Source organism: Citrus clementina, unplaced genomic scaffold, assembly GCF_000493195.1.
Source record: "Citrus clementina cultivar Clemenules unplaced genomic scaffold, Citrus_clementina_v1.0 scaffold_9, whole genome shotgun sequence".
In the NCBI taxonomy this organism is placed as follows: domain Eukaryota; kingdom Viridiplantae; phylum Streptophyta; class Magnoliopsida; order Sapindales; family Rutaceae; genus Citrus; species Citrus x clementina.
The window spans coordinates 27,006,101-27,031,799 of record NW_006261964.1 but is presented as its reverse complement, the minus strand read 5'-3'; the positions used below and the strand labels follow the sequence as shown (position 1 = coordinate 27,031,799).

The following is a 25,699-nucleotide window of genomic DNA, read 5'->3' as shown; positions in this document are numbered from 1 at the left end:
ATAGCAGACATTAAAGGTATAAACCCAGTAGACTGCATGCATTACATTCACCTTGATGAAAATGCTAAAACTACTAGGGAGATGCAACGTCGGTTAAATCCTAACATGAAAGAAGTTGTTAGAACTGAAGTCCTTAAGCTATTAGATGCAGGTATCATTTATCCAATTTCTGATAGTTCATGGGTCAGTCCTGTACAAGTTGTCCCCAAAAAGTCAGGAGTCACAGTAGTTACGAATGCTGATAATGAATTGATACCCACTAGAGTAACTACAGGATGGCGTGTATGCATTGATTATAGAAAGTTGAATTCTGTCACACGTAAAGACCATTTTCCTTTACCATTTATTGATCAAATGCTTGATAGATTAGCAGGCCATGAATTTTATTACTTTCTAGATGGCTACTCAGGATATAATCAGATTCCCATAGCACCAAAAGATCAAGAGAAAACTACTTTCACTTGCCCTTTTGGCACATTTGCATATAGGAGAATGCCATTTGGATTATGTAATGCACCTGCTACATTTCAACGATGCATGCTAAGCATTTTTTCTGATATGGTTGAACGATTTCTTGAAGTCTTTATGGATGACTTTTCTGTCTTTGGTGATTCATTTGATCAATGTTTACATCATCTAACACTAGTTCTGCAGAGATGTATCGAGAAGAACTTGGTCTTAAATTGGGAGAAATGCCATTTTATGGTAAAACAAGGTATTGTTCTCGGTCACATCATTTCGAGTAAAGGTATTGAGGTTGACAAAGCCAAGGTGGATCTCATTTCTAATCTTCCTCCACCCAAAACAGTCAGAGAAGTAAGATCTTTCCTTGGGCATGCTGGTTTCTATAGACGTTTCATTAAAGATTTTAGCAAAGTTTCTAGACCCTTATGCAATTTACTTGCTAAGGATGTACCTTTTATCTTTAATGATTCATGTCTTATGGCGTTTGAAAAATTAAAACAGTTGTTGACATCATCACCCATCATTCAGGCCCCGAACTGGAAATTACCATTTGAGCTCATGTGTGATGCATCTGATTATGCAGTAGGAGCAGTATTAGGACAAAGAGTTGATCGAATTCCCCATGTTATTTACTATGCTAGTATGACATTGAATGATGCACAGTTGAACTATTCAACTACTGAAAAAGAAATGCTAGCAGTAGTGTTTGCATTGGAAAAATTTCGATCTTATCTCATTGGTTGTAAAATAATTGTGTTCACAGATCATGCTGCTCTTAAATATCTTCTCACAAAGAAAGATGCAAAAGCTAGACTAATTCGTTGGGTGTTACTTTTGCAGGAATTTGACTTGGAATTCAAAGATAAGAAAGGGTCAGAAAATGTTGTGGCGGACCATCTCTCTCGTCTCCATTTTGACACAATTACAGAATCATTACCATTGAATGAGTCATTTCCAGATGAACAATTAATGAATGTGGAAGTATTACCTTGGTATGCTGATATAGTTAATTATCTTGTTACAGATAAACTTCCAGAGCATTGGACCAAGCAAGACAAGGCTAAATTCTTTGCAGAGATAAAGAATTTCTTTTGGGATGACCCGTATTTGTTCAAGTATTGTGCAGACCAAATTGTTAGACGATGTGTCCCAGAAAGTGAAATTCAGAATATCCTTTCATTCTGCCATGAACAAGCTTGTGGAGGCCATTTCAGTGCTAAGAAAACCGCGACTAAAGTTTTACAATGTGGTTTCTATTGGCCATCTATATTTCGAGACGCTTATACTTTCTGTTCTTCATGTGATAGGTGTCAACGAATGGGAAGCATTACGCGAAGGAATATGATGTGACGTATGGGGTATCGACTTCATGGGACCTTTTCCCCCGTCTTTTGGTCATCAATACATATTGGTTGCTGTTGACTATGTATCAAAATGGGTAGAAGCTATTCCATGTAGGACCAATGATCACAAGGTGGTGATAGCATTTTTGAAAAGCAACATTGTTTCACGCTTTGGATTCCCTCGAGCGATAATCAGTGATGGTGGTGCCCACTTTTGTAACAAAGCATTCAAAGCTCTTTTGACAAAGTATTCAATCACACACAAAGTGGCGACCCCGTATCATCCGCAAACCAGTGGCCAAGTTGAGATCTCCAATCGAGAAATAAAGCACATATTAGAAAAAACGGTGAGGCCGGACAGAAAAGATTGGTCATTAAGACTTGATGATGCCTTATGGGCATATAGAACGGCTTTCAAGACCCCGATTGGGATGTCACCCTACAGGCTAGTGTATGGAAAAGCTTGCCACCTACCTGTGGAACTCGAGCATCGTGCATATTGGGCCATCAAGAAATTCAATTTTGACATGCAGCAAGCCAGCTCAGAAAGAAGATTACAGCTGGCAGAACTTGAAGAAATTCGCAATGACGCGTACGAAAATGCCAAGATTTACAAGCAACGAATGAAAGTCTTCCATGATAAGCAAATTATGAGAAAATCGTTCACTCCAGGTCAGAGAGTGCTTTTATTCAATTCTCGCTTGCACCTATTCCCAGGTAAGTTACGCTCTCGATGGTCTGGCCCATTTATTGTTCATACTGTTTTTCCACATGGGGCAATTGAAATTAAGGACCCAAAGAATGGTGTCACGTTTAAAGTTAATGGTCAAAGATTAAAGTCATATCTAGAGTACCAACCACATGAAGAAGACACCGAAATAAATTTGAGTGACCCACCAAATTTGAATTGATTTTTTTTTTCTTCTCGTTGATTTGATTTTTCTTTCTTTCTTTTTATTATTATTCTTTTGCTAATTGAAATTGTTTTTGCATAAGTGTGTTTATTTTACCATTAAGTTTTCTCTTATCATTTTTAATCATGAGTCTCATACTTAGACCGTTCCTCCTGAACATTCTTAAACCACTTCAACGTGTCAAAACTCATCTCAAAAGGCAAATTCAATTTTGTAAAACACAACGCATTTGGGCTCTACAACCACCAGAGTTAGTAGCCTATGTTGAGGGTTTAGAAAGCCAACTCAGAGACATTGAGAGAAGTGTTTACGACATCCAGTTGGAGCTTGAGGTAAATTCAATAAGAGGACGATTTTAATTTTCTTTGTGTGTTTTAATTTGTTTTTCTATTTGTGTGCTTTAGTTTGTTACCCCGGTGAAGTGGCGGATAACGGTACTCCGTGACAATCAAGTCGGTTACTTCAGTTTCCCATAATAACTGATATTCTGAGGCGAAGGTATGGACAGAAACGAGATTCTAACGAAGCTTCACAAGCGATTCCCTTCACTTCCACAGAATGCCCTCCTTACGATCTATAAAGCTCGGTCCGAACGCATGCGATTACTCATGAGAAATAACATACCTGCTGACATCCGTTGGTTAATCGAGGCTAAAGTACGATCGGCAGGTGAGTTACCTCTAAAATTTATTGCATACATGCCTGGTTGTGGTAAAGGAAATTATGCAAGAAAACGACGAGCTCGAAGAATTTCTGTTGCTTGTCATAAGTGTGCCAGAATGAGTTGCAATAAAAACCCATGTTCTTTAGGAATGATGTCTGATAACAGGGAAGATAAGATTCAATTCATTAGGGATGGCTTGAATAAGGAGTCATTGGATGATATCCTTTTGTCTCTTGAAACGCATCCCAGTGGATATGTGCAAGGAGCGATTCTCCAGTTATGGCCATTATTCCAGAAAGAGCATGCACGATATAGTCTCGGGAATCTGACTATAAACGACCCTGTTTGCCTGTTTATAAGAAAACTGGATAGGAAGCCTATCCTCGACCCATAGAGGGCGTTCAAGCCGTTTCTGGACGTAAAACCAGAGGAAGATGTGAGCCACAGTCGCAACTACCTGTAAATATCCTTTTACTTTATTGTTATTTTATTTCACTATTGTCTTATTGTTTGCATTATTGTCTTTAATAATTTTATTACTGTTTGCTTTTTCCTTTTTACTGTTTTCTTTTTGACTTGCGAGCACGTGCTTTACGCGTTATTTGACACTGACATATTACCTCATACACAACCATGACCCACTATCACCAAGACTCTTAAATGTGATTTCTTTTTGTCAAGCACTCACAAATTGTTTTTGAGAAGTATCACAATGTCAGCTACTCCCAATAGACAATTCAAGAACATTTGTGTGCTTTCTGGATTTACCTATGGCAAACATAAAGAGTTCGTTGAGGCAGCCATAGATCTTGGTCGAAGCATAGCAGCGAGAAAATTACACTTGGTGTATGGAGGAGGTAATCGAGGGTTATCAAAAATGGTCTCAGAAGCAGCTTTTATCAGAGGAAGTCAAGTGTTAGGCATCATCCCAAGAGTCCTAAAACCATTGGGCAGTTCGTCTGACTCATCAACTGGAGAAGAGTTAGTCGTCTCAGGTATGCAAGAAAGAATAACTGAAATGCTTAATCATGCTGATGCTTTTATTTTCCTTCCAGGAGATCTTGCAACACTAGAGGCACTTATCACGCTAGCATCTTGGGCCCATCTGCACATCCACCAAACACCCATCGGTTTGTTAAATGTCAATAACTTTTATGATGGCTTTATCGCATTTCTTAACCATGCAATAAAAAACTATTTCATTCCCGCTAATGTGAAAAAACTCTTTATTTGTGCTCACACTGCTAATGAGCTACTTGATCTGTTACAAGCGTATAAACCGGAGCCAGACCCCTGGACCTTTGTGTTGGAGCGCCCAAATAATGATGGTAACAGTAGCAGCAGTAAGAAGTACAAATTAGATTTAACTCTCCGCCTGTAAATATTTTCTTCTGTGTTGCACCACCCAGGTGATGTCTTTTAAACTCTACTTCTTTCATTTCAAACATTGAGGACAATGTTTCGTTCTGGTTGGGGGGAGGGAATAGTCGACAATTGTGGAATTTTGGTTAAGTTTTTACTAATTTTTTGTTGTAGAAACTAACTGTTGCTAACTTTTTGTGTTGAAGATGGCTGAATATGGAGTGTAGTTACTCTAGAAACGCATCTTCATTGTTTGAAAAAAAAAATTCAAAAAAAAAAAAACAATTCAGACATTTTCTTTTTCTTTATTATGTGTTTATGTTTATTTTTCTTCTTTAATTTCTCCTCTATAAATATACATTTTCCAACTTTTGAGTCGAAGATGGCTGAATATGGAGTGTAGTTCCTCTAGAAACGCATCTTCTTTTAAAAAAAAAAAATCATTTTCGTTTTCTATCATTTTACGTGTAACTTTTCTAATTAGTTTTTATACATCATTTTCACATTTCTGCATGCATTTTTTCCTTTCATGTTTAGAATAGGTTGGGGGGTAGAATGATGTTTAAAAAAAAAAAAAAAATGTGTGATTTGTTTTAACATTGGATGACATGATTAATTTCAAATTTTAGTATTTGTATTATCTTTTGTCTTAAGTGATGTTACGCTATGTTTGCTACTTTACATGTTGATGTCGGAGACAAATGTGAGTTGCTTGAAGGAATGAACATGTCATAATAAGTACCAAGTGAGTTTTTGAGCCTATTATTTTTCTTGGAGAATAACCCTTTTGCCCACTCTTTATACAGCTTAGCAGTTTATTATTTTATACACGATCTCTAAATTACTTTTGAGTTAACCCTTAAAAAAAAAAAATTGTAAAATAAAAAAAAAGAGAAAAAAGAAAAAGAAAAAAGAGTGTGTTGCTACATTTGGAGGCCCATCTAACTAGTAGATATGGAAGATTATTTAGAGCCCTAAAAGACGATGGAGAGGCCATCTTTGATCCGTTTGAGCCTTTCAAGCCATCCCTTTTATTTAATATCCATAGTTAACCCTTTTGAGCCTTTAAAAAAAAAAAAAAAAAAAAAAAACCTTTTCTTTGTCAACTTATCATCTTGACCCACTCCGATTTGGAGTATTACCCGATATCTTATAAGTTCCATCACCTATTTATGTTTGAGAAAATGTAAATAATTATTTTGTTCAGTGAAGTTATGCCAAATAAAAAAAAAACAAAAACAAAAGTTGTTGTTTCAAAAGAATAAAAATAGGTGAAATCCACCTTGCAACTTCCAAAAAAAAAAAAAAAAAAAAATCTCTGCATTTTTCTCAAACATACACTTTGTTTTCCTTATTTTCCTTCTTTGTTAGCCATGTCCCTAGCTTACGTTTCGTCCTAATAAAAGTCCTTCTTGATTTTAGGGAACTATAATTTGAAGTGGAAGCTAGTTATATGGGCTAAAAAGATGTAGTGATGCATAATTAAAAAAAAAAAAGATAAATAAAGTGGGTTGACTAACATTTTATTTGACTTGAGATCGTATTATTTCTAAGCTGAGGGCATATTTATTTCATCTTGGTGAGAGCATGTGATATCACTTCTTTATTATTTTCTCTCTCAATTACCATTCATTGGAGTGACTATTTTTATTGGGATTAATTTATTTGTGAGAGTGTCACTACTTCCAGTGAGATTTTGGGGTTTGACATGTCATTCTTGAGAGTAGCTAAAACAAAGTCTACTGGGCTAATTCATGTGGATGGTTGATGTGGGTGTGATGTTGCTTTAGACTGGAGATAATGCTTATACTTTTATTTGATTGCTATCATTAATCTGATGGAATAAATACGAGTGTTTCTATTAAAACAAAAAAAAAATTATTTTGAATTTGAATTTTGTTTTCGCTTTATTTGCTAGGGACTAGCAATAAGCTGGTTGGGGGGTGTGTTGAGTGTTAGAAAATGCATATTTATAAAGGAGAAAACCGTCATTTTACATTTTAAGTCTTACTAACAACCCTTACTTTTATATATTTAACCTTCTTGTGATTTAATTACATGTGTTTTATTTTAATTAAGTATTTTATGTATTTTAGGGGCATTATAGTCATTTCACAATAAAGGAGAGATCAGACGGCAAAACGGACATCACTTTTGAACTCAGGACGGTCGAAAACCTTAGGAGGAGCATAAAAGGAAAAATGGCACTATTCACATGTACTGTTGATGGTGACGTGGCAGCATATCAGTGGACAAAAAATCTCGCGTACGGTGCATGCATCACACAGGATTATTTTCAACCAAACCGCGTTACTGTTCATCCGGGTCAAACCGCGTTACTGTTCAAAGTCGGGTCAAACCGTGTTACTGTTCATCCGCGTGGTCAAACTGTTGACTGATGACGTGGCGCAATCCTGAGCGTCCAAACTGTTTTTAATCCGATGGCCATGATTTACTCCATGTATCTATAAAAAAGGGGCCTCCCCCCCCCCTAATTTGATATCTCTGAATCCGTGTTACTGTTCATCCGCGTGGTCAAACTGTTGACTGATGACGTGGCGCAATCCTGAGCGTCCAAACTGTTTTTAATCCGATGGCCATGATTTACTCCATGTATCTATAAAAAAGGGGCCTCCCCCCCCCCTAATTTGATATCTCTGAATCCATTTTTGGGATCCATTTTCTGTAATTCCTTCTCCATCTTGTATTTTCTTCGTATTTTAATAAATTCCCATTTTGCCCCTAGTTCAATTATGAGTGGCTAATTTTCTTTCAAGCTTGGGTTGAAGGTGAAGTCTCAACATGTGTCATGGGCTTAATTTGGTAAATTTATTTTCTCTCCCCCTCTAATTTTTGTGGATGTTTTGACTTCTCGTCGACAAATAATAATAGTCTTGTCTAGATACCGCCTTGGTTACACCGGCTCTCTAGTATAAAGTTATTATTATTTGGCACGATAAGCCCTTAGCACCATATTGATTAGAGCGTGGTTCATGAGGTGTGGATTCCCCCCTCATGATTTAATTGGCATTAATACGGATTATTTAGCCCATGATGCATGTTGATACGGATCCAGATACCCAAGTACGTCATTTCAATAGAATTATCTTCAATTTATTCTCGCCATTGCAATTCCAATTTTAGAATTTATTCTCGCCATTTTAATTTAAGTTTTAGCATATACCAAATCATTTCCACCATAAATCCAACAACCCATTTACAAAATTAATTCTATACACAATTAAAATCCACCTCCTCGTGGGATCGACACTCGTCACCATAAATCTATACTACAATAGATTCGTGCGCTTGCGAGTACATTAAAATTTGCACAACACTAATCTCATTTCTTGGAGTTCTAAGAAGCAAAAAAGGGTTTCTCGTTCCAGTACCGAGGCTGAGTACAGATAGCTTGCATATACAGCTGCTACTTTATCTTGGTTTCGATCTTTGTTCAAAGACTTACATATTCCTCTGTCTTGTCCTCGCATGTGGTGTGATAACATAAGTGCCATTTCCTTGGCCTCCAATCCTGTGTTTCATGCCCGGACTCGTCATGTAGAGGTTGACTATCATTATGTTCGAGAAAATATTGTTCGCGGAGAGCTTGATGTTCGTTATATCTCTACTCTCGATCAACTTGCTGATTGTCTTACTAAAGACCTGTCTACTTCTCGCTTTTGCTATCTAATTTCCAAGCTTCCAGTTTGTTCTTGTCCTGTCAGCTTGCGGGGGTGTGATAACGATAAAGATAAAACTGAAAATATTCTTATCGTTAGTCTTGTAATTATCTTTGTAGTTATCGTTAGTCTTGTAATTATCCTTGTAGTTATCTTGTAAGCTAATGTTTATCATATGTATTCTTAGCTTGTATATAAGTGAAGTATATGTGATATGAACCTCATTGAAAACTGAGGCTTACAAATCGTCCTCCAGAGTTTTATTGTTTTAGAAACTTGGTTCTACTATTCAATCTCAATATTATTTTCACTAAAATCCTTCCATTTTTAACTGTGAAACAAGATTTGGACATTGAAGATTTGTTGATTCGAAGATTTTGGTGGTTTTGAGTACAGCTGTCTTGGTGCACTAGAGCTTTCAGCACCAGCCATTGTCTAAGTTCGATTTTGGTGAGAGGCGATTATGGGGGGTTTTCAAAATAGAAGTTCGAACATAAAATGGAACCAACAAAAAAAAATGGTGGGAAAGTTTTTGATGACGACAATTGAAGAGAGTAGATAAAAAATTGAAGCAATTGAGAGAGAATGGAATGTCTCTAGGTTAAGTTTAGGTGAAGGGTAATTTTGGTGGTTTCAAAATTGAAGTGAAACTATGAAATGGAATCAAGGAAAACCACGAATGATGCATGGAAAAGTGCTTGGTAAATTCAATTTAATGAGAAGTACGGAATTGAAGCACGGGCGGCGTAGGGTTAGGATTTAGATGGCGAGATATTTTTATTTTTTAATTTTGATTTTATGTTGGTGATGAAAGATTTAATACAAATTTTGTTTATTTTTTAAATCCTATAATTTGAATAAGGAGAGGACAATGAAGGAAACTATTTTCTGTTTTTTACTTCATTTTCTTTTATTATTTTATTATACAAAATCACAAATGCCCTTAACTCAAGGGTAAAAATAATCATTTTATTCATATTCTGCATAATACTCTCAATGCTAATGGAAAAGTGGAATATTGATATACTTTATAACTTTAAGTGGATAGTTGAAAAAGAAAAAAAAAAGTGTTTATGTATTTTCAATAAAGTGTGAAACCGTAGGTGGTGGATAGATATTCAGCCATGCATCTTTTTATTATTGAGTACGATTGGATCTCTATCCCCCACATAAGAGTAAATAATAATTGAATTAATATAAAAGTTTCTCAAGTTTTGAACTAAGGGTAAAGCTCGTTAAGTTTCTATAATTTGATATTAGTGCCCGTTTAATTTTTATATTTTTAAAAATACCTCAAGATATTCCTGTCATTATTTTTTATTCCTTTTGGCTTACTTTTACAATAATGTATTTTCTTACATTAATTATAAAAAAATTTAAATTACCAATTTAACTCCAAAAAATAGAATAGAAACAAAAAGAGTATATATTAATTTTATGGAATATTCTATAGAGGAGTTAATATATTAATATTTTTATTAATGTCAAAAAATGGTAGTTTACTTTTTTAGAATATTATTTTTTTATGGATATATGTGAGCTTTCACAAAAATTAATAGATATTCTTTTTGTTTTTATTTTATTTTTTCGGGTTAAATTATTAATTTAATTTTTTTCTTTTCATTAATGTCCAAAAAAAAAATATTATTGTAAGAGAATAATATTATATAAGTAAGATAAAAGGAACAAAAAATAATAGTAGAGATATTTTGAGTTATTTTAAAAAATATAATAACTAAACGGTCACCAACTTCGTAATATAGGGGCTAAAGAAACTTATACCCTTTATACAAAAAGTTTATCTTAATGAAATTAGAATGGGGTTCATTGGTGGGTAGGTGACAGTTCATAACCCACGTCAAACAGTAACGTGAGTTGGTGCTAATTTTATAATTAAAATTAATTGAAGTAATTGCCGCTCCACATCTAGACTTTCCAAGAATAGTCGAGGCAACTTTTTCGCAGTGGATTTGGAACTGAAAAGAAAATAAAATCAAGAAAACATGCTTAGACTTTAGTTCCAATAATTAGTGATATCAATTAAATATTTAATAATAAAAGTGGCCTACATGAATGAATGAACCCACTAATATGTATCTTTTCTGTTTTGACCGCTTATCCTTAACATAAAAAACCTTATCTCAGCTAACAAACAACTATTTTTTTTAATTAAAATTTTAACGTCAAAGGAAATAAGAGAGATTGTGAAAGCTGTAAGGGTTTAGTGGTCAATTCAATACACCCATTGCTAGTTTAAAAATTTTTTAAAAAAATTACTTGAGATTTTCCACCTTTTTTTAATCAAATGACATTACTTACGAGGTAGTTAAGAAGTTTCATGGTTCCACGGCCCCCTATAAATAGACAAAAACGTTTGAACTTGAAGAGTATTACACAACTTATTAAGGGAAAATGACTTCAAAGAAGTGCTTCCTTGTTTGGCAGGTGATCTTTGTTATCATGCTTCTCCTAGCCTCAGCAGCATCCCCGAGGTCGACGACTCTGTGGGAAGCTACCAACAATCATTCAATTTGTGAGTATCAATTTTTATTTTTTTATTTTTTTTTTCTTTAACTTTAATCCATTCAGATAATCAGCTCAGAGTCTCATACACAGTACTTAAAAGGAAATGTTTGATTCTAAGTTTATGAATAGGCTTTCAGATATAATTATTTAATGACAAAATTTCTGTTGTATGTGAAAACAGACAAGGGTGGGAATCTCCAGAGGGACAATCCTTGGTGGCACAATTATGGTGTGGCTGGTAAACATTAGTTGACCCTCAAGTGCGTGGCTTCGACATTAAACAAGTTTAATTTCTTTGAATTTCTATTGTCAATGAATAATAAAAGAGTACAGGTGAAATTACTCCTGCGTCTCCGCTGCACGATCAATCAATCTCATTTGTCTACAGTATTATACTTGTGTATTGATAAGATCCAGTGAAAAGGGAAAAAAAATGTTATTATTATGTGTTTCAATAAATATAGATTTATTTATCTATTTGTAGAAGTTAAAATTAATTTTTAGGTCCTTACTGTCCTTAAGATTTATATTTCAGCGGCAAGTATAAAAAAAAATTAAATTATCGATTCATTCCCTCATAATTTTTTATTTATTAATTTTTAAAAGATAAGGGTGGATTAATTCCACATTGAGATTTGAACTCGGATAATTAATTAAAGAAAACTAATAAAAAATCTTCTGATCAAGCCTACACAATAGTTTGATTTATAGATTGATATGATTAATTGTTCCATGTTTTATACTTGATATCTGTTATTGTTTTTATTAGGTCAGCATATGTCGTCCTATTGATACAGTGAGATGATGATGATGATGATGATAATAACAATAATAATAATATAATTTTATAATTTGTGAATTTACACACGGCGGACTTCCATTAGAAAAAACAAAGTCGAGCATTTGAAAATAAGTATATAATTTATATTTTAAATAATGTGTCACCCAATAAAGCTCGTCACATATTAAAAATTGTGGACATTATTTATTTAGGATTTTAAATAATGTATCATTGGATAAAATTTGTCACGTGTTAAAAATTATGGACATTATTATTATTTTTTATAAAATTTGTCACGTGTTAAAAATTATGGACATTATTATTATTTTTTATACACTGATATTACAATCAGAAGTACACTGATATTTACAATAAAAAATCCATGGAACTCTTTGTTTTTAATGTGGTTTTAAAATACAGCCTACTAACATTTCATATCAGGACTCTTTGTCTTTGATGCGGTTTTAAGATACAGCTCCAATATTCCGTCTTCATAATTCATATATTACTGAAAGAAACCGACTCTTAAGCAGAGGAATACCGACTCTATCTCTCTATATCTATATATCTATATATATATATATATAAAGTTGGGACTTGAGGAGGTGATGTGGCATCACCATTTCTCATCTTTGTATATTCTCTATTATCTAATAAATAGATAAATTTTCTTTTAGATTTAGTTTTTTATCTTCTCACAATTAATTTGATTGTTATTACACAATAAGTAAAGGTTTTAATGAGGCATATTATTTGTAATGAACATGCAAGGAGAAATGTTATGAATTTATTAAAATAAATGTAGATGTTCATAACATATATCTCTTAGTCTCTCTACTATCTCCCATTAGTAACTTTTAGCTTCCATATAACTCCCACTATCTCACAAGGAATTATGATCCATAATTTTTCATTAATTTCTTGGAGTGATTATGTAACTATAAAAGGAGAGCTCATCTTTTTGTTTTGTACACACACAATTGGAATGAATAAAATCACTCTGTAATATATTCTCTCATTTTATTCTTTATCTTGCGTTGCTTCTTTATTTGTATTGCTGACTAATAGTTTTTTTTTATTTTTTATAAGACTGCCTCATCTTTAAAAAAATCAATTCATATTTTTTATCAGTTTCATTAAGTGTAAAGTAAGAAAAAAAAAATAATACTAAATTCTTTTTTCAAAGCCGCGTGAAGCGCGTTTTATTTTCTAGTATATATATAAAGTTGGGACTTGAGGAGGTGATGTGGCATCACCATTTCTCATCTTTGTATATTCTCTATTATCTAATAAATAGATAAATTTTCTTTTAGATTTAGTTTTTTATCTTCTCACAATTAATTTGATTGTTATTACACAATAAGTAAAGGTTTTAATGAGGCATATTATTTGTAATGAACATGCAAGGAGAAATGTTATGAATTTATTAAAATAAATGTAGATGTTCATAACATATATCTCTTAGTCTCTCTACTATCTCCCATTAGTAACTTTTAGCTTCCATATAACTCTCACTATCTCACAAGGAATTATGATCCATAATTTTTCATTAATTTCATGGAGTGATTATGTAACTATAAAAGGAGAGCTCATCTTTTTGTTTTATACACACACAATTGGAATGAATAAAATCATTGTATAATATATTCTCTCATTTTATTCTTTATCTTGCGTTGCTTCTTTATTTGTATTGTTGGCTAATGGTTTTTTTTTAATTTTTTATAAGGCTGCCTCATCTTAAAAAAAATCAATTCATATTTTTTATCAGTTTCATCAAGTGTAAAGTAAGAAAAAAATGATAATACTAAATTCTTTTTTTAAAACCGCGTGAAACGCAATTCTATTTTCTAGTTCTGAGATAAAATTAAGCCCCAGCTTGGCACCCAAAGTGAAGTACCTGGGTTGTAGCCAATGGGCTAGTGGGCTGTGGACATTATTTTTAATAATTAACTTGTGCTATAATTTAACAGCATGGAGTGAATGAATGATGACAAATAATGTGAATATCACTTTCTCCTTTGTCAAATTTTACTGTCATCTATTAATAAAGTGTTGGCTCTACTGGCAATAGAGTCCCCTTAAGTGATTTGATTGGGTTTGCTCCCCAGTTCGAGTTGCAGGAAAGTCGTCATTATTGGAAGAACTTGTGTCTCTCAGTTCGAGCGGAGACTTCTAATCTAAATTATGGTACAAGCTTAAAAATATCTTCCATAATTAGGGTTCTCCCCAAAATATCTCGTGGTCAAAACCAAAAAAAAATTTTACCGCCATCTCTCGTCACGCCGCAAATTTACTCGCATTATTATTCATTTCCATTTTTCCACGCGATTTAATTCATAAATTAATGATAACGGGTCATTATGTCAAGGGCCAATTTGACTTAAACACGTTTTCAAAAGCCAGAGATGCCCCAAACAGCTACAGCCTACAGCTTAGCATTGCTTCTTATCTCTTTGCTTTTTTTTTTTTATATAGTACAGCTTAGCTTTCATTGAACTAAAAATGGAAAAGATAAGGTGGACGTTTCTGTCCATATTTCTGATTCTACATTACTAAAGGCCATTTTTGCAATTGAATGGGCCATATATCATTGCCGAATCTTGAAGAGGCCATATCATTACTTAAGGCCATTCTACTGGTCTCTACTTATCTCTTTGCTTGATCATCTGATTTCATCTCTACTGATCATCAGTCTCATGGCGGAAACCCAAAACAATAGCAAAGTAAAAGTTCACGAGGTTACTAAACTCACCCCGTTCTCCTCCAACTCAACAACCGCGGCTCCGTTCACTCTTCCGCTCACCTACTTCGACACTTACTGGTTCAAGTTCCCTCCTGTAGAACGCCTCTTCTTGTATCAAATCACTGAGTTAACCAGCGATTCATTCAACTCGGTAATCCTCCCAAAACTGAAACAGTCCCTCTCCCTCACTCTCCTTCACTATACCCCGCTCGCCGGTCACTTGATGTGGCCTCCGGATGCCGCTAAGCCAGCCATCTACTACTTTCCAGACGACGGCGTTTCGCTCACAGTCGCCGAGTCCAACTCCGATTTTGCTCTCCTATCTGGGAGCGGGATTCGTGATGCTGCAGAGTTTAATCCTTTGGTGCCCCAGTTATCCATATCGGACGACAAAGCCGAGGTAATCGCCATCCAAATAACATTTTTTCCTAATCAAGGCTTCTCAATTGGTGTCTCGTATCACCATTCGCTTCTTGATGGGAAAAGTTGTATGATGTTTATCAAATCATGGGCTTATTTTTGCAAACAAATTCAATCATCAGACGTTCACAACGCTAATCCTTCTTTGTCATCGGAAATTACCCCATGTTTTGACCGCACGGTCATCAAAGATCCCGATGGGATCGACATGGTGTACGTTAAGCACTGGATGGATTTTACCGGATCGTCCGACACACGAAGCTTGAAGGTTTTGGCTACCGCGTTTGATAAAGAAGCAAGCTCCGACGTGGTTCGAAAAACATTTGAATTGAGTGGCAAAGACATAAAGAAGCTTAGAGATAAGGTTAACAAAATTAATAACGAAGCAGGGAAGTCAAAACAACTTCAGTTATCGCCTTTTGTGCTTACATGTGCTCATGCGTACGTTTGCCAGATTAAAGCCAAAGGAGTAGAAGCTAACACAACCGTTAAGTTTGCGGTGGTAGGGGATTGCAGGGGCCGTCTGGATCCTCCAATTCCCATTAATTATTTTGGAAATTGTGTTGGAAGTGTAATTGGGGAAGCAAAAGCAAGTGATATGATACGGGACAATGGGGTTGCTATTGTTGCAGAGAAATTAAGTGAAATGATTAAAGTGCTGAAGGGGAATGGGGTGCAAGGATCAGAGGATAAGATGGTAAAGACAATTGCGATGTTGAAAGAGAAAGGACATGTAATGCTAACGGCAGCCGGGTCAAACCGTTTTGATGACTACGGGTCCGATTTCGGGTGGGGGAGGCCTAAGAAGGTGGAGATTGTGTCAGTAGACAGGACAGGGGCTATTTCTTTGGTGGAGAGTAAAGATGGAGGTGGTGGTGTTGAGATTGGTGTCGTTTTGAAGAAGCAACAAATGGAGGTTTTTTACTTCTCTCTTTGTTAAATGTTAATGGCCTAGAAGGTCTTTGAATTACGTACGTGTAAGTATAATTACGATTAGTGTTACAATTATGCGGGAAGTTATTTGCCTTGGCAGGATAGCAAAACTTTTTTGTCTGCGTGCTAATAAAGGAGTCGCTGTTGTACATTCAAAATAATAATAATTAAAGTTTGTTGGGTCCGCCTAAGTTACATTAACGTAACTTACGGCTGACCCACAAAATATCATTCAGCCCCCTATACTTTATATTATTTATAATTTATTTATAATTATTATCAACTATTTTGTATTGTAAAATTTTGTTGAGTTTCTTATACTTTGTTTTATAATATTTATGAATAAATTATAAATAATATAGAGTATATGAGGCTAATTAATATTATGCAAGTCAGTCGTAAGTTAAATTAAATGTAACTTAGGCACCCAAAGTTATTGGTTAGGTAGACTAGTGGATCCACCTTAGCGTTGTGGAAAATGATAGCTGGATTCAAACCCTTATCAGGTTGTGTGCCATAATTTTTTTCACTTTTTTTAATTTTTTTATGGGACTCCTATTTTTAATGTTTAATTAGAATGATGTATTATCATTGACTTCATGTTCCATTTTTATGTTGAATTTATTTGTAAGGAATTTAATAAATTATTTTTATTTAGTTTTAATAACAGTACAACATGTAACAATCTAACAAGATTATCATATTAACCAAACTAACAACAAATAAATAATTCAAATACAAAATAACTAAATTAATATGAAATAATGACAAATACACTTAAGATACAATTGTGATCACTTGGTGCGTCTATTTTAATAATTTTAAGTGCTATATATTTTTTAATTTTAAAATTAACTTAAGGGTCAAGGATTGGGTTAAAGTTTTTAGTAAGGCCCTAACCTTGCCTAAGAATGTAATGGACCTTGATTTCTTAAGTCTTATCTCAACTCTTAACCTTTAATATTCAGGCTGAAGCACTTAAAATTGTAATATCGTTAATTCTTATTTACAAACTCATCCAAATGTGGTGTAACTTATTAAAAAGCATTCCTTTTTGTCGAAGAAATCTTCCAATTATTTTGATGTACACTTTTTTTTTTAAGACTACGCAAAACATAAGTAAAACCCTTTAATTAAGGAAATATTTTAATATGAAAGCCGTTCCTTTGATCGTTTTGAAAGAAATCTTCACTCAAAGATTTTAAATTCATTCCTTTGATCTTGTCAATTGTCATAGAGTTCCGTTATTTACAAAACCATTCCTTTGATCTTGTCAAGAAAAATATCAATTTTGAGGATTCTCTTTCATTCCCTCTTTCTTTTGACATTATTTCCTTTGTGATGATGGAAGTGGTTATTAATGGTGCGGCCGAACAACTTTTGTTTTTTTTTTCCCAAGTGAAGAAACTGAAAATCAATTGAAAAGGAACTCACATTACTCTCACTTAGACCACCATACTACATAAATCCATTATTGACATGATGACTAAGCTTAAACCCATGAATTTGAGAACTCTCAAACATGCTCTAATCCTATTAAATTTTTTTGGAATTATAGCGAAAAGATAAATTTCACTCTTATTCATTCAAGAGCACAAAGGCTGAATTTATACAAGTATTTGATACAATTAACATAATTTAGGAATAAAATTGACCAAAAAATTCTTTTTAATCAATAATTAAGATGGCAATAATCAATCATTTGATTGATTGTTTTATTTCCATCAATATTATTTGATTCTTATCAGATTGGACTATTTAAAACAAATTATACCCTATCCTAATTTTGGGGAGTTAAAGTGGCTTAAGATTGCTTATTCTTGAGGATATGGGATTAGTCAAATAGGATTATAGGTTGACATAATAATTTATTATTATTGAAATTATATTAATATGTGATTAACATAATAAAAAATATTAATTTTTGTAAAATCATGTTATCAATAATATATATATATATGACAGTGATTGTGATGGAGTTGGTCAACCATGAAGTACTAATGGCTAAGGATAATCATCATATCCTAATAGTAAATGCAGATTTAATATTTATCTCTATGATCGTACAATCATCATTAGTGTTCTAAGTGTTCCAATATAGCCGGACCTATATACATATTTATTCTTTTTTCAAGATAAGCCATCAATATCTTGAATTATTGATGTTTGTTTGTGCTAGCTAGCTGTTACGATGTCCATGTTTACATGGAAAAGTATTCAATGGAAAAGGCATGTCCACATATTAAAATACTAAATTTTAGACCACGTATTCAATATCTTTAATTTTTTTTAAGAAAACCTCAATTTATCTTTCATTTTTTCTTTTGGTTAAGAATAAAAAAGAATTCAACTCACCTCTATTTTTCTGTTATGTTTTGAATAAAAATGGGATAATTTAAGGTTTTCAAAAGTAAGGGAGGTAATTTAAAAATAGCAATATATAAAGAGTTAATCCAAAATTTACTCTAAATAAAAGAGACATTTTTTTTATGGCACTTTCAAATTAGTGTTAGAAGGTTTAAAGATAATTTTATTATTTGGTATTTTTTCTTTCCTTTCTTTTTTTTGGATAAAATCACCTTATCTAAATTCCTTCACTAAAATTTGAAAAAAATGGCAAAACAGTATCATCACCAACCGCATGTTTAGATTGCTTATTCTTGAGGACTATGGGATTAGTCAAATAGGATTATAGGTTGACATAATAATTTATTATTATTAAAATTATATTAATATGTGATGAACATAATAAAAAATATTAATTTTTGTAAAATCACGTTATCAATAATATATATATGACAGTAATTGTGATGGAGTTGGTCAACCATGAAGTACTAATGGCTAAAGATAATCATCATATCCTAATAGTACAATCATCATTAGTGTTCTACCGTAGAGTGTTCCAATATGCTGTTGCGATGTCCATGTTTACATTTTGTATATATAATTGTGTTTGTATTTTTAGAATAAAAGTTGAGTTAAATTTTGTATATATTCTCCGAGAAAAGAAAGAAAAAATATCAAAATTTTATTTTTTTTTATATTACATAAATGAAAATCAGAATCCTCTCCACAATAACGTGGCCAGAGACCTAACAATCTTTGAAAACCTACTAGCACACCATGTATCAATTTAATTAGTACTAAATATTACAGTCAAGTTGATCTAATTTCTGTTAAAAAATTAATCCAAAAATTAATATTATCCAATTTTTTAATATTTAACCCGATATTCATTGTCAGGTAAGGTTGTTAACACTAAATTTTGCATATCTCATTACGCTATCTTTTTGTCAACCAAACTTGAGTCCTAGGAATTTGTTGTATCTAGGGATGACAAATATCCAATTATGGATGGATAATATCCATCCAAACACAAATCCATAATTATCCATAATGGATATATCCATATCCATATCCAATATTTAATATTGGACATGGATATGGATTTTATCCATATAACTATGAAGATCCATGGATTTTTTATTTTTATTATATAAAAATAATAATATAAAATAGTTAAAATTCCAATATCAACTTTCCGGCGGAGGTCCGGCGACCTTCCGGCGAAGTTGACGGTATTCCGTCGAGGTCCGACGATGTCCGACGGTGGTCTGACGAGGTTCGGTGGTGGTCCGGCGACTTTCCGGTGGAGGTCCATTTATAATATTAAATTAATAAAATAAAATAATAATTATTAATAATATTAAATAAGTTAAAAGATTAAAGGGTAATTTTGAAAACTTTAGTTTTTAATATAAGAGGAATTTAAATTTTTCACTAGTTAATATAATATTTTTACAATTATTTGTTTATTTTTAATTTTTAAACTTGTGGATATTAAAAATATCTATTTATCTATTTAAACTTGTGGATATTAAGAGGAATTTACAACACAACTTTTTAAACTTGTGTTGGGTTAAACGGATATCCATTGGATAAAAATAATTATCCATATCCATCTGGATATAATTTTAAAATATCTATTTCAAGATCCAAAAAATTTTGGATGGATATTATCCGATTCAATTGGATGGATATTGTGGATATTCATTATGGAGTCATCCAGTTGCCATCCCTAGTTGTATCCTTCTTGGTTTAAAAAGAAATTGTATTCGTCTAAATAGCACTTTTATCATTTGAATTGTCTTAAAAGCCCTCTTAAGTTCAAAGTTGTCTCTCCTTATTTCCTTCTTTGACTACATAAGACAAACAAACTTACATGGAAGACGTAAGCTCAACACAATTAATTATGCCGACTATGAAGGACAGACCCTGGAGGTTGAAGAGTATTACTCTTCAAATGAAAAATTGTGAGTATAAAATCACTTTCAATCCAAATATGGAACCAGCCACGTATATGAGCTTCTTTAATAGCAATCATCTCAGCAAGTAACTCAGAAAAATGGCCGACTAGAATTCCTAATGGCATCACAAAACCCCCAATAAAATTTTCCAATGAAGATCAGCAGAGGCCTTAGGACCCGGTGAGGACAAAATTTATCCATGAAGTTCTAGAAAACGCAACTTTTGTGCGGTAAAATTGAAATGAATAGTGGAAGCTCTAGCAGTATTTTATAACTATTCAAATAATAAGAATTGTTAGATCTATAGAACTTATTCCATTGTTTCTCTATGTCCTGGTCGATTCACCATCCATATCCAGAGAAAAGCATGGCTTATGGTTTACTGTGTTAGTCACCTATGCTTTATTTCTAAATAAATCTAGATGAACTTGGCATAAAAAAATATAATTTGAACTCCTTCGAATATATTTCACCATGGCCAAGGATTTCTCATGCCGATCCATATTAACTTACCAGGGGCATCTTTTTTGTTTATTACAAAGTGAGTTCCATATTGGTCATACGCTTATCTTCATACACAGCCAACCATGACAGCTACTTCTAGGTTTCTTACTTGATTAGGAATCAATCCTTATACTTTCACGAAACATAGATACTTTCACGAAACATAGATGTCTATGCATAAGACATCTGTGATGCCTCAGGTCTAAAGACCATTAATAAACATAATGTTTATTACAATGTATATTAAGCCATTAACACTCAAGACCATATGGCATATTATTATTTGGTCAAGTTCAGTAAACTTGTTCTTGCAACAAGTACTTATGTGTTTGACTTAGCACCTCATATCAATGATATGAAACTCACTATGCATTTTAGTATCGCATACCATAAAGAAGTCATAACGCATACTAGTGCTCATAGGAACTTTTTGACGTATAATCATGAATACACCACTAGGAACTATTTTAGAACTATAGTATAAAGGATACACGTTTCATATTCTCGACAAACTTGAGAAAGTATTCCTTAACTATTTTACTTCTTGTGCTATATTAATTAATATAATTTATGAATATTGATAACTTTATCATTTTATAAATATCAAAATGCTAATCAAACACAATAATTTCCTAAAAAATAAGCCACTGATTGGCCTTTAAAGAATATCACTAACACCCGGAAAAATCCCATCTGTATTAATCTTGATCCAAGGTGACATCGAATGGTGCCCCCTCAATAAATAGAAGCCTTGCAAAGCTTAACAGGAAGACGCCAAGCATGTAGAGATTACTAAAATTAGTGATAATTTTGTTCTCTTTAATTATCTCTCTGTCATTAGTTAAAGCATTCATCACCGTGTTTCAGATCCCTCAATTTAAGCAATACCGTATTTTGAATGAAAGATTTGGATGAAACTTAGATTTTGATATAATTTTTTTAAAAATTTTTTTAGAATTATGGTGTTGTAGACCTTAGCTCCTTCTGTATCGAATTCTTAACTTTATCACTGCTGTCAACCAATTCGTAGTATGTAAGATAAAATTAACAAATAATAGGTAATTAATTATAAAAGAGTGACTGCAAACATATTGAAATTAATGATACAAAATGACCGTAACAAGAAGTTTATTGCTGAGTTTTTAATCGTTGAATCAAATGCCTCTTTAGGGGCTAGTTGGCGCAACTTTTAGTAGTGGATTTGGAACTGAAAACAAAAGAAAATTAATTAAACATAGCTGCGGGTATATGCGTTTTGAAGATATATTTGATCATTCAACTAGCCATCGAGTTCGTTAAAATTCTACTATATTATATATTTTGCTTAAGACTTTTTTGTTTCCATGCTTGCTTCTGCATTCAAATGAACACTAGTGGATTTTGAGCTCTAATTTTTCAAAAGGCTAAATTCCAAATGATGATGACGTGATGATTTTATGTTGGTGATTCAGATTGATATCATCGCTTGAATGTTTAATGCTACATTCAAAATGCTTGAATCACACGTTTTAATTACCAAAGATCACACCATCTTAAAACAAAAGTATGACTTGTCACCTTGTGGGAATTAATCAAGCTTTAGACTTTATGAACGTAAGAAAGTTTCAACCTCAACGGGCAACGTTTAGAGACTATATCTAGGCAATGTCTCTGCAAGGACTTGCATTATTTAATTGTATTACAAAATAAAATAATGGCTTTTAAGATGTGCTTATTTGTTCGTCAGGTGATCTTTGTCGCTGTGCTTCTCCTAGCCTCCTCAGCATTGCCATCAAGAAGTATGTTGGGAGCTACAAGCCATCACACAACTTGTGAGTATTAAGTATTGTTACTGCTTTTAATTTGGTACTTCGCTTTGTTTTAGATTTATAACAAATAGGGATGGCAAAAAAGCTCAGGTTGGTCCGGTCTATTCCCATGGACTTTGACCCGGACTTCACACATGAGGGCGTGGATAAGGACTTAGAAAAAAAAGCTCGGCAAAGGTCTAAGCCCTCTATTTAAAAATAAATAAATTTATAAATAAGAATAATAATTGAAATTTGAAAAATAATGGAAAGATAAAAAAAAAGTAAGCTTGAATTCCTAATTTATATATCAATAATGAATCAAAAAACTTGAAATTATAATACTAAACTCATTTTTAGAGAGTATTTGAATTAAAGAATACAGTGCTAAAAAATTAAATCTTTAAATTTTTATTTACTTTATTTATTTTATTTTGAAATATTTATTTTCTTTAATGCATTTTTTATTATAATAACTTGATTATTTTTAACTTATTTCAAGTTTATAACAATTTAAAAAAACATTGAAAAAATAACTAAAAACTCAAGTCTAGCCTAATCCCGTAGTGGGCCCGCCCAGATTTTTCGAAGGTGCAAATCTAACACTTTTGCTTTCTCGTTAATTTTTCAGATTTTTGCTCTTGTATAATTTTACTTCAACAAGGGCATGGGCACAAGCTTTATTCTCATTGATTAAATCTTGTGCTTTTTATCTCCTTTCAAGAAAGCAGAATTTTTACCTAATGGAACAAATATGTGATTCTGAAGTTGGGCAAGGAATCATAGAAGTTGAATTTGGGAACAGAATTCTCATGGACCTTTGTATCATTGCTTCAAAGTTAGCATATGAGAACAGTAGTTCATCACTGAAAGGTAGGCTATTCCATTTGTGTTTTATCTGTCATTTCTTACTTCATTTCTTCAAAATAATATGAATTTTATGAAAGCAGATGCATTTTGTGCACGGATTAACTTAAGAAATCTCTACAGCAATTTGATTTTGATGATTGGAGTACTGATTTTGATTTCTCTTGGTATGAGACCCTAAAATTGGAAAAAGAAAAATCTATATATGGGTGTGTTTGGGGGAAAAATAAGAAAGATAGCAGAACACCACGTGTCGACAAATGGAATAACTTCAGTGCAATCCGAGGTACCCGACATGATTAGAGGTACCCCCCATGATTAGAGGTACCTGCCATGATTTGAGGTACCCAGCACGGTCAAAGGTACCCCGCATAACTCTAGAGTAACTCGAGGTACCCCGCATAGACTGGGGTACCCCGTATAATTCAAGCTACCTGGAATAACGCCAGCATAATTCAACGTACCCGGCTTGATTAGAGGTACCCTGCATAATTAGAGGTACCCGGCGTGATTAGAGGTACCCCGCATGATTAGAAGTACCCGGCGTAATTAGAGGTACCCGGCTTGATTAGAGGTACCCCGCATTATTAGAGGTACCCTACGTGATTAGAGGTATCTGGACTGATTAGAGGTACCCGACATGATTAGAGGTATCCCGCATGATTAGAGGTACCCGGCGTAATTAGAGGTACCCGGCATAATTAGAGGTACTCCACGCAATTAGAGGTACCCGGCGTAATTAGAAGTACCCTGCTTAATTAGAGGTACCCCGCACAATTAGAGGTACCCCACACAAATAGAGGTACCCCGCACAATTAGGGGTACCCCACATAAATTGAGGTATCCCACGTAACTCGAGGTACCCAGCAGATCATGTGCAAGAGAATCCTCTGAAAATATCTGCCATGAGAAACGTTTCCACCTCTTAAAAGATATTATTCGATTTTGTCAGAATTAGGAATCAAGAACGTCGTACCAAAAAGGAGGGACAACCGCCTGCTACCTCTGCCAAAAGTGAAGGACACTGTCCCAAGGACAGTGGTTCTCAGCCGCCTACCCGACAGTTACCGCAGAGGTACACTAGACCACTCTCCAGCGCGCGCCACGTTTTCAAATGATGAGATACGCCGCGAACATGCACATAACGGCCCAAAAATCATAAAAAGGTAAAAGGACATTAGCCAAAAAGGGTACGCCACGTGGCAGCTGAGGTACTCCATATATAAAGGTGCCTAGGTTTCATTCTCCATCATGATCTCATTCACCTAAAAACACTCACACTCCAAAAAAGAGGTTTTCTTCAACCTTAAACCCTAATTTACAGAGGGCTAGCCAGCTCTCTTTGCCATAAAAGCTTGAGTTTGCTAACTTGAGCGTCAGAGTGTGAACGCCGGGGTACCCCGGCTTCACCTCTAACCTCCATTTCACTGTTTTGCAGGCGTGAAGCTCATTTTGGAAGGACACCTCTCCTTTTTCTGACCTTCCACTATTGTTACCACTCTCTCCCTCCTTCTCACCTCCCACGAATTTCAGATACACCGCACCACACACAATAAACTAGTGAGGTACCCCATCTCCCCTCAAAATAACAAATTTATTGTTCTACATTGGTTTGGTTTTTCTTACCCCCAAAATCAGTTGAAAACAATTGGCGCCGTCTGTGGGGAGTCGCACAAAAAGCCTCCACCGCGGTTACCAAACTAGTTGTTGTGTGTACTCCAATACATGGCACCCGACGTACCTCCCAAAGGTTTAATGGTGGATCCTACAAGGATGAGAGATGACAGCAACAGTGAAGGTAGTGATCCCACAAGAAGGATAGCCCGTATCAGCAAGGGCAAGGATATCAAGCAATCGACGGATGTTTGCCAAGAAGAAGAACCTATTTCGCACAAGCGTTTTGAGGATCTTGCCCACGCAATATTTAGGGCGGTCGGATCTCGGGCACGCGAAAGTTCACTTCCACCAGTGACGCTAGAAGCTCTACCACCTCAAACGGACGACCAAGCTATGGTCAGAAGAGGGGTACCCGAGGCCAGCAAGCCAAAGTATAGGTCATCGGGTACCCGTTCTAAGTTTCAAACCGTGGGCTCCCGCGACGAGCGTTCCATCGCCTCTTTTAATTCCCGCAGCAGCCAGGGTACGAGGCAAGCAAAGCGTACCCACGAGGATCTCCGTGAGAAGTTAAACGCCAAAAGGACTTTTCAAATGGAGGCGACATCATCGGGTACACCTAGGGTACCCCTCGAACTTGTGGAAAAGATGGAGAACTTGGAAGCCCAAGTGAAGCTCCTCTCAGAGAAGCAAAACATCACAGCTGCTCCAATGCTAATGACCTACCAATCACCATTCACTATGGAGATTAGGACGGCAACTCTCCCCGAGGCGTTCGCCATGCCTCAG

The 25,699-nt window shown here is 34.3% G+C and overlaps 1 protein-coding gene across 1 annotated transcript; it reads left to right on the top strand.

The window, feature by feature from the left end:
• Positions 1-14,357: 14,357 nt before the first annotated feature.
• On the top strand, positions 14,358-16,065 carry LOC18032408 (malonyl-CoA:anthocyanidin 5-O-glucoside-6''-O-malonyltransferase). Its single transcript, XM_006421576.2, has one exon. The coding sequence runs from the start codon at positions 14,432-14,434 to the stop codon at positions 15,836-15,838; it is 1,407 nt and encodes a 468-aa protein (XP_006421639.1). The 5' UTR covers positions 14,358-14,431; the 3' UTR covers positions 15,839-16,065.
• Positions 16,066-25,699: the final 9,634 nt, after the last annotated feature.

Coding starts and splice junctions, on each gene's coding strand:
- LOC18032408 (XM_006421576.2), top strand. CDS start 14,432: ATGGCGGAAACCCAAAACAATAGCAAAGTAAAAGTTCACGAGGTTACT.